The sequence below is a fragment of the Papilio xuthus genome, unplaced genomic scaffold, assembly GCF_000836235.2.
Source record: "Papilio xuthus unplaced genomic scaffold, Pxut_1.1 DF824992.1, whole genome shotgun sequence".
In the NCBI taxonomy this organism is placed as follows: domain Eukaryota; kingdom Metazoa; phylum Arthropoda; class Insecta; order Lepidoptera; family Papilionidae; genus Papilio; species Papilio xuthus.
The window spans coordinates 360,441-370,300 of NW_013533657.1; the positions used below are offsets into that span (position 1 = coordinate 360,441).

At 31.7% G+C, this 9,860-nt stretch overlaps 2 protein-coding genes across 4 annotated transcripts; one reads left to right on the top strand and one right to left on the bottom strand.

Moving 5' to 3' along the window:
• Positions 1 to 943: 943 nt before the first annotated feature.
• LOC106126834 (protein phosphatase inhibitor 2-like) lies at positions 944 to 5,228 on the bottom strand. Of its 3 annotated transcripts, none has more exons than XR_001228386.1 (3): positions 4,694 to 5,228; positions 2,547 to 2,673; positions 944 to 2,162 (listed from the first exon to the last, which is right to left on the bottom strand). XR_001228386.1 is itself a non-coding variant. In NM_001312816.1 (2 exon segments), coding segments are annotated over 2 exon segments (483 nt in total). In that variant the 5' UTR covers positions 5,096 to 5,189; the 3' UTR covers positions 2,486 to 2,601.
• Positions 5,229 to 5,550: 322 nt separating this feature from the next.
• ave (sterile alpha motif domain-containing protein aveugle) lies at positions 5,551 to 6,524 on the top strand. Its single transcript, XM_013324330.1, has 3 exons — positions 5,551 to 5,663; positions 5,865 to 5,978; positions 6,080 to 6,524. The coding sequence occupies exons 1-3, from the start codon at positions 5,625 to 5,627 to the stop codon at positions 6,254 to 6,256; spliced, it is 330 nt and encodes a 109-aa protein (XP_013179784.1). The 5' UTR covers positions 5,551 to 5,624; the 3' UTR covers positions 6,257 to 6,524.
• The last annotated feature ends 3,336 nt before the right edge of the window (positions 6,525 to 9,860 follow it).

Here is a 9,860-nt window from a genome sequence, read left to right on the forward strand (position 1 = left end):
TTACAAACTTCTTTCTATTATAAATAGTACAGTAAAAATAATTTTAATAAGGCCAACTAATGGTTTTTGTGCATTCTACATTTGTATTGCTATTAAAATATGTTATCTCGCTCATTTTTTGAAAAAAGCTGAGTTTTTTATGAGACTTAGTCCAGAGGTCCAGATTCTATGTTTCTCTTTCTATGGTATACAGTGCAATAAGTAAACATATATTCATAATATTCAGGGATCAGGTAAAAAATTAAATGTTAGAAATCTAGAATTTATTGTCTATTATCTTTTCTTTACCCCTTTTGTTACTCATAGTTTGAGCAACTAATATTAAACCTGCCGTATCAGTAGCTTAACAAGCTTAATTCGAAGAGTTACAAAAAAAAATTATTAAAAAAAATAAAGAAAAAATACAGAGTAAAAATAAATAAAACAAAATGAAATGATATCCAGTCTGTATTAAATTGTCATCAGAAGCGATTAGTGTTAGTACATATTGTAAATAAAAAAAAATTCTATTAGTAAATATAAGTTTAGAAATTAAGGTTATAAATGAAGACGGTTACCCAAAAACAAACGCACTTAAGAATTACAAATGTAACATTGTAATATGTTTTTAATTCCTACTCCGTAACAAATTATAACATGCAGATGTCTAGGATAGTTTATAAATATGTCTATACAACATATTACTCTTCTGTTGTTTATCTGTATATAATATATACTCTCTTTTAAACTCGTTACATAATTGCCTTTAATATATAAAACTTTTAACATAATACATAACTGGTCAATTAAATATAATTTTATTTTGAGAGGAATTTTGCTCAATTTGGCACAATAAAAAGAAAATATTTCACGACATTCTAACACTTTTAACGTCTTCTGAGGTTTTATTGTTGAAATTGCTCATCTCTGTTAGCATCAACGTATTACCAAATCAAATATTATAATCAGCTGATGTCCTATTCGATTCTATGCTTAGGAATTAATTTGTAGTGCATTGCGTAGTTAATAAGTTTTCTATAAATCCTTGCGAAGTTCTTGCATCTTAATTTTAAAACATACATGTAGATGTATATAGATATAGACCTAGAATTTAAAAGAAAACAAATCAAATATGTTTTAATATTGGATAAAACGAAAATTACAAATTACCGACTAGTTTTTACAGTCAATCAATTGGGGCGAATGCACGAGTAAATTTATATTTCTTTTCTTCCACTGCAAGATGAAGACCTCCATAAGGACGCGATAATACGAAATATATTGTCAGTCGCCGCCTTATCCTTCTATGAAGTCGATTGTGAGCCCAAGAATCTGCGACTTCGTCTTTGCCCTGACAAAGTCGCGGCTCACTGTGACTGACTGATAATAACTTTGTTGTGAACAAAGCCTAAGAATCGCAATAAAACTGGTTCTTGTACGAAGCTCTCACAACCTTATCCATATCGTAGTTTCATCTTCAGAGAGGTCTATGTAAGTTAGTCGACTTTTATCTGCCCTGTCGGTCTTATAAGTTCGTATAAGTTAAGCATTTTATCGAGTAGCATCGATTACCCTGGCCTCTATAATAATAATACACTTTATAAAAATCTTATTTAAATTTGGAAGCGCTATTGCGTACTGAAAGTATTAACAAATTGATAAATCTATGTGAATTATGTTTACCTAAATGATGCAAGAATAATGCATTAGTGCTTGTTCATACGTAAGTCACGGGCGCGAACGCGGTCTAAAAAAATCATAAAACATTTTGTTGTATGAGTTAGTGACATCTAAATAGCGGCACAGCGCGAGTTATACATGAACAAGCTCTAATGCATTTTGTTTTATGACGAAGTTACGTCAAAGTAGCGTTACGAACTAATAAATTGTAAATACAAAAGAATGTCGTGCACATCTTGATTGTAAATAATTTCCTTAACATTACAGTAAGCGTCGCATTAAATATTCGGCGAACGATCGTTCGTCACGCGAACACTTGTAGAAATAAAAATGCAAATTTATCATATAAATCACGGATAAGTCTCCGTCGCATATAAACTAATCTAACGCACGCACATACATTTTCTTACAGCCGAGTTGAGGAACACAACGCCTATGGCATAAGTACCAACTTATATGTGACATATTGTCTGCGGAAGCTGGAACTAATGTTTGACGAAATCCTGGAAAGAAATTATTATATCATTATATAACTGTTGTTTGTTTTAAGCTTCATAATTAAACATTTATAATAAATATGTAAATATTACGTCTAGAACTTACTAGTAAGTATTCTTACTTAAAAGAAATGAACCTGGAAATAGAAATTTCACCTCCTAGATAAATCCCGAACCATTTGTTTTGAGAAAGAAAATTTTGCTAGACACAGATATTGGCCTAAATGTGGGTCGTGGTTTGGTAGGTTTACATTGAAGCATTTGAATGTTTAATTAAGTAAAATATAAGTATATGTTATTTGGAGTGGGAAAAATAATTACTACTAGAAAAAAATAAATTGCTATATTTACAATTCAACAAACATACAACACAATGTCAGTGCAACCAACCAGCTTGAGATGGTCCGTGTTATGTACAGCGAGAGGCAGCGCTGAGGGGCTGCAGTCAGGTGGCGGAGCGCGTCTCCTTCTCTTCCTCTTCCTCCTCCTCCTCCTGCGCCATCAGCTTCCGCGCCAGCTGTAATGCCTGCAATGGGTTAATATGTATGTGTCATATTTAGGGTATTATGTAAATAACTCTCCATGCATGCAACTGTAGTAAGGACATAAACTAAAATTTTATTTTATTTTGTTGCATATATTTTCATATTATAGTAAGATGTTTATTTATTTTATAATAGTTTTGCAGATTAAAAAAAATATAAATGAAGATCTATCAAATTACAATGAAAAAATACTTAAATTATCCAAGATGTGATAAGAAGATTGGAAATTCCGATTAAAGTTAGATTAATAAAATTTGAGTACTATTATTATATGTAATTCATCGCTGTTGATAGTTTATTACATTGTTTGTTGATAAGTCACAGATAAAAGTGATATATTTATTTTATATATCTGGATGTTATAACACTTTCTGGTAATAGCTATATAAAAAATCCTTATCAATACAATAAAGACTATTCTTTCAAAATACAAGGTATTTCAGCTATTTCATGAATATTTCCCTTTTATTTACCCATAGGACATTTTTCAAATGAGACTTTTAACATGTTTCATTGTTATAAGCATTAACAATAAGTACTAGACATTTAGGGTCTCTCTATACATTTGGCATGGGTGTGACCTTGCCAAAAACGTTATACCGTCTTGCGTGCGTGACACGCCTTCATTAACACATCACTTAACAAAATAGAGTTAAAAATACTTCTATGTGTATTGTTTGACTAAAAAAATTTAATGCAAAAAAAATGGATAGACCATAATGTAATCAGAGATTTTCTAATTCACTATTAAACAGATCTCTCTTTTTTTTTAAAATATTAGCAGATTTTTTTTGGAAATTTACTAATATTTGTTTTTACCATTCCAACTAAGCTCTAGGCTTGTGTTAGGATAATATTTATGACAATGGTCGAATGGCGGGATTCGACCCCGACCTAGTTATCGGAAATCCGTACCCGTAACCGTACATTAGGCTATTGACGTTTCATTTTAAAGCTTTAATAAAAATTATTACATATTTTTTTCTAATTATTTTATTTACCTCTATTTCATATTATTAATAATTCTCAATGAATACAAAATGGTTTGGTTTGATCTTATAACATCCTGGAGTTAGAGAAGCGAATAAGTGTAAATAGGCAATGTGCATTCATTGTTTAACTTTAATAAATGCACTATGTGTCATAACTACTGTACCTACACAAGCTATTATATACATATCTCTATGTAGTATACAATTTCAGTCATTGTTAGCTGTTAAGATAGAACAATAGGTTTGTAGAACATTATCATTATTATCTATATTTACTAAACGAAAGCGGAAGAGTGTTTTTTTTATAATAAGGTGTAATTTTTCATTCAGGGCACATAAGCAATAAGGTTGTTACTCAGCCAGGTTCATTATATATTAAGCATGAAACAAATCTCAGTACACCACTAAGTAGGAGAAAACTAGATAAGTCATGCAATTTTATTAGATATCTACAAAATTTAAAACAAAAAACAAAGATCTCAAATCAACCTAAATTCATATTAAATCTATAAATATACCAGATGAGATAGTACCTAAAAAAATATATAAAGGCAAATTGCATGTAATTTTGTTATCAAGTACAAAGCGTAGGCCGCCAGCCACTTGAATGATAAAGTGTGAGTCATCACCACAACACATCCAACACCCACTAAACTTACTAATTAACCATTTACATCTACATAGAAGAAGATTTAGTTACCATTTACCAATTTTATTACATTGTTGATAAATAATGCCAAACTGATGTTCTATGTTAATAATATTTATATAGATTTAGTGAAGTATATTGGTATTTGATTTACTTAATTATATTTAAAGTGTTTGTATTGCTAGTAATTTGGATTGCATGCAAAAGTCTTGATATACATGGTAAAATAATAAACATGTATTTTAAATGAATTGCAAAGGCCCAAAGGCAAAACAAATTTAAAATAATATGCATCATTTGAAATTTACTATAGAACTAAAAATTACAAAAATATGTAGATGTAAATATAACCTGAAATTCATTGTAGTGCATTTTCCGTTTCTTTTCAAACTCGAGGCGCCGCTGTCGCACTTCCTCGGGCTCATCCATATCCTCATCGCTGTCGCAGGGCTCCACGCACTTGGGCGGCTTGTTCATGCTCGCCGCGAGCTTTGCCGCCAATATGTTTGCGTCTAATTCGTCTGCCGGCTCTAAGTCGCCATCTATCGCTTCTGAGAAAGGAGTTTTAGGCTCGTCCACTTTCATATGTCCGTAATCTTTGTCGGCAGGATGAAACGTCTCCATAATGTTCATTTCGTCAAACCTCTGCTCTTTTGGTCTCTTACTCGTAGAAGGTGTTCCGTCTTGCCCGTCGACACTTCTTGAGGTCTTTAATATGCCCTTTGAGGGCTTTTTCTGTAAATTCTGTGCCATAGCGAAAGGTTTACAGTTGCATCTTATAAACTTGAGATGAAAAATTCCGGTATAAGACGATTTATTTTATTTTTCAGCAGATGACAAATCCGGCAATTCTTACCATTTTCTGACATATGCACAAATGTTGCTATTTTTTGCCAAGAAAGTAATGTTTAAAAATAAAATTAATTTTATATTTGACATTGCTGTTATGTTGCCAAAAATGGCTCTGCAACCCGTTACTACGGTTAGGGAAGACTTACAAGGAAGTAATTATAAAAGGCGAGGAAAAGTTAAGAGACTCTTCAAATATTAGTGTTATTTTTGAAAATATTTCCAATGGGAAATATAATTATATGGAATTTCGTTCATCTGTATTTGCCTTTTTAATTTTATCTGTGACACTTGTGACATTGTCAAATCAAATCTATATAATGACATTGTTATTGTCAAAATCAAATGCCATTTCTTAATGTTTGTTTTTTTTTACAAAAATGTGTTAAGATTACAAAATTAAAAGAAGTACGAAGAAAATTTAATAATCAAAATGGTTGAAGACTCCGCCTTAAATACTAATAAGCCAAAGGTAAAATTAATAATGTAATGCGGGAGAGCCGTGTTTGGTATTTACAATTTCTGACTTTGTATTTGTATTCACTTTAAGCTACCTTTAGGCTGTTCTAATTCAATGATGCTGAGTTATATTATCTTACTACTTTTGCATGTTTCTATCTGCATAACAACATTAAATCTGAATTTTTAATTAAAATAATGCTTCTTGCTTCAGACGAAGGCAACAAGGCCTAAAGCAGTGTACTTATGGACTGAAGCCGACGTACAGAAATGGCTTCGCCGTCACTGCAGTGACTACTACAGCCTGTACTGGGAAAGGTTTCATGAGGTAATGTAAATTATTGTCAGTTGTGGATCAATTATTAAAATTATTCAACAAAGATACAGTGTTAATGTGCAATAATTTCCATATTAATTGTTAATTCACAGCATGATATTACTGGAAGAGCTCTAGTTAGAATCAATGACAATACTTTATTAAGAATGGGCATCACAAACAAGGAGCACAGGGAGGCGATTTGGAGGGAAATTCTAAAACTACGACTCAAGACTGATATTGTGGAGATACGAGACTTGGAACGGGCAGATTTTAACTATGATTTGTGACACAGGGAGTCATGCAATGTTGTTGCAACTCGTCAATCTGTTTTTTTAAAACATGCGCTCAAACTGTTGAATGTTATAGTAGCTCTAAGGTTTATGACACAGCATAAGTGGGAGAAGGACAGCTAAATAATTGAATTTGTTAGTCTTTGTGTTTATTACACTTCAAGTAAATCTACACGATATTGTTATACTGTTGAAATTTGTGTTAAAATTTTATCAGCTCATGAATATAATATTTTTCAAATTAACTATTATAAATGATGTTCCTATTAAAATTTATAGACATTTTTTTTTACGAAATATGAAATGAAATGCTAGAAAATTCAAATATACTTTAACATTTATTTTTTTCTTCTAAGGTGCTTGCAAAGACATTTAAGTAAAGAGGATGGACATTACAAATTATTTTTTTTAGCTCAAATGCATAAACCACTGGTGCTATCTCAGTTGTCAAGTTTGACATGCCAAGTTGTAACACTATACAGTGCATTTGGCATGTCATAAAAAAAATTGCCAAAATTGTAATAATTTCTCTATGATTTTACATAGTGTTATAAAATAGAAGTATTATATTAAAATATGTGTATATATCATAACAATGTTTTTTGATATTTTCAATGTCTTTATAATATATTATCAAAATAAGGCTCCGAGCCCCACTGTGGGGACGTATAGTGAGCTGATGATGATCCAAATTATGTGTTTCAAATCCTATATTTTATTAATATGTTAACCAATAGCGCTGGTTTTGATTTGATAAACAGTGGTAATGTAGGCATTATGTCATTTCTATAACTACATATGTTTCAATCTCTTTGGGTGCTTTGAATGTTTGTAAATGTGTAAGAAATCAATTTATAAAATGTAAAGTAATTGATGTTGAACAACTTGAACTCCTTTGAGACAAGGTTAATGTAATATTGTTATGGTAATAAAGAAAATTATGTATAACATTAAATATATTTCCAGTTTGATTATATTTCTGCATTACTCGGTTCTGTAAAATATTATATATTGTTTGCAAAAGTAAATAGTCATTTTTGGATTAGTATGTCTTACATGTATGAATGAAACATTCTTTTTGTTTCATTTTCATATAATTTTAACTACATAATGTATTATTACACAGTTTGATTTAGCGTGTATGTTGAGAAAACATAATTTACATTTAAGAATTGATATTTTTGGTTAGGGTTATGTTTGACAATAATTATTAAGAGCATAAAAAATTCTATTAATATAGTATTAGCTATATTTGTGTACAGAATAAGAAAAATGATGCTCAAATTAATAAAACTTGTTGAACTAAACTTTTATATTATTCAAACCCTCCTCCAGAATAACGCCCTCTATTGGTTAAAAAAGACAAGAATGGAATATTTTAAAACGTTATTTTCTTGGAACATAAAGTAATAATTTATTCATTTTATGTCTGCTAATTTACAATAACCGACGATTTATTAGATAAATATTTATCGCTTTTAATGTGATCAATCGAGTGTTGTTTCAATAAACATTATTGAATACCGTGTATTGGTGCGTCAAACAATTTCGCGCGAAGCCGGCGCGGCGCGGCGCGCGTCCCGTCTCACTTCTGCTTAGCAAAACGTAAATATTTGCTGATGAGAGCAATTTACGATCGCTGAGAACATTCACATAAACTTTATATCGAATGTATCGGGCATTAAAGTATTGGAATTTCGGTTTATTGTATTGATCAATTTATATATCCGAATATAAACTTTAATAGAGAGTTTAAAAGGATTTTTTTAAACGTAATTCTTTATCTTATTTTGATAGAAAAGGCCACACAGAAAAATCTTTTCTTTTGTGGTCTTGAAAGAAAAAAACCCTTGGTTTCTAAGACCAAAATCTCTGTATAATACATATCTTTATCCTAGACGTTATTACTAGTCATTAGAGATAACGATACGTTTCACACAGATTTTCAGAAACTCGAGGTAACGGCCGGAATAAAAGTATAGACCGACAGAGACATCTGACCCGGTGGACATAACTGAAACTAAATATGATAGCTCATTAGCGCCCTCTTTTTATGCTTTTGTCGTACGACTCTTTTCTATGTTCACGTAAGCTTTTCATATTTTCTGTCAGAACCAATCGATAGCAGCGCCTCTCGCACCAAGCTAGACAGCCTTGTTGGGCAATAAAATAAATTGTGCAACAATTATAAGATGAATTTTTCAAATTTATGTTAATTTAATTAAGAAAATTCTATTTTTGTTTTTTGTTATTGCTGGTCCTTTTTTATATTTAGGTTGCATATGTAATTTTTTCAGAACAAAATTATACCTTTAAGATGAAGGGAAAAAAACGTTAATACCATTTTTTCATATGTTGTAAGTGCTCTACATTATATTGAGGGGTTCGCGTTTCGTTCTGTAGAAGGTGCGGTATTCATCAGTCCCGACTTCATAAATTAAACACCTGGAAACGTTTCTCTTCAATGTTTGTATTTGTATCGGTTGCTTTGGAAACGGGGCGATGTATCCGTTTTTCTTATAACTCTTTGAATTTTAGTTTCAACGGTCGAGAAACTTGTAAATAGCTATTATTATTGGTTAACTAGGTACTTATTATAAAATTACAAGAATAACAAAGAGAAAGAACACACTCATTAACTTTAATAAGTCTGTAATAGAATCCAAAGATATTTGATAGTCGTGTTATATGGACAACAGAAATAGTCCAGCTATCGCAGCGCCATCTCTGTCGAGGATATCTGTTGCAGCGATGAACGATGTTGAAATGTGTTTATAGTGTTAAATTTGTTATGGCTAGTAAGTGATGAATGCAGGAATGGATGACTTGTTAAACATAGACACGTGCTCTAGATGTAATTCTGAGGAATATTACTAGTTTGTGTTTGTTCTAGTTAGGAATATTACCAATCTAAAACTAAGTCTGAGTGAGTTACAATGAGGTTGGAAATAATTACTTTGTTATATAAATAAGTTATTCCTTGCATCGAGTACTTATTCAACCAACGTGAAAATGTTAACGCTTGTCGACAGTTTACAAAAAGCACTTGGTCGTGTAAGAAAGAAGTAATCAAATATGAAGACATTCTCTCATTTAATGATGTGTTATAATTAACCAGTTTGTTACAATCTGGTCCACTAATACAATTGGAGAAGTTAAAACGACTGAGTAGAGTGAGGATTTATAGTGACTACTCGTACGCGTTGTACTTTTTTGTACTACAAATACCTCACGCCCTGGCAGCAAGGCGTACTATCGATGCTAGGAATGTATTGCTCAAGTCACAGACGGGTTAGTTGCGGGATTAGGTGGGATAAATGTCCACAGGGTGAGCGATAGACGCGGTAACGCTATGCTATACGAAGATGTTCAGCAGTTGCTACTGTTTTTGGCGGATCTACTTCAGTTTGATCCTTTAACCTCCCTGAGGGTCGATTTTAGCAAGGTTTTTCTCTTTGTGTTTCAGTTGATTCATTGTTGAACCAGAGATAAACTGTATATGATACCGCTTCAGTTCATGACAGCGTACAAAAGATTGTCGGCGCGGGCAGACGGTCCGAAATAGCCATTTTAATGACCCTCCTTTGTTTATTATTCTTGC

Bases quoted from the DNA above. Each gene is read 5' to 3' on its own strand.
- ave (XM_013324330.1), top strand. From the start codon at position 5,625: ATGGTTGAAGACTCCGCCTTAAATACTAATAAGCCAAAG. The intron at 5,664-5,864 runs GTAAAATTAATA...TTCTTGCTTCAG, and splicing joins TAAATACTAATAAGCCAAAG to ACGAAGGCAACAAGGCCTAA. The intron at 5,979-6,079 runs GTAATGTAAATT...GTTAATTCACAG, and splicing joins ACTGGGAAAGGTTTCATGAG to CATGATATTACTGGAAGAGC.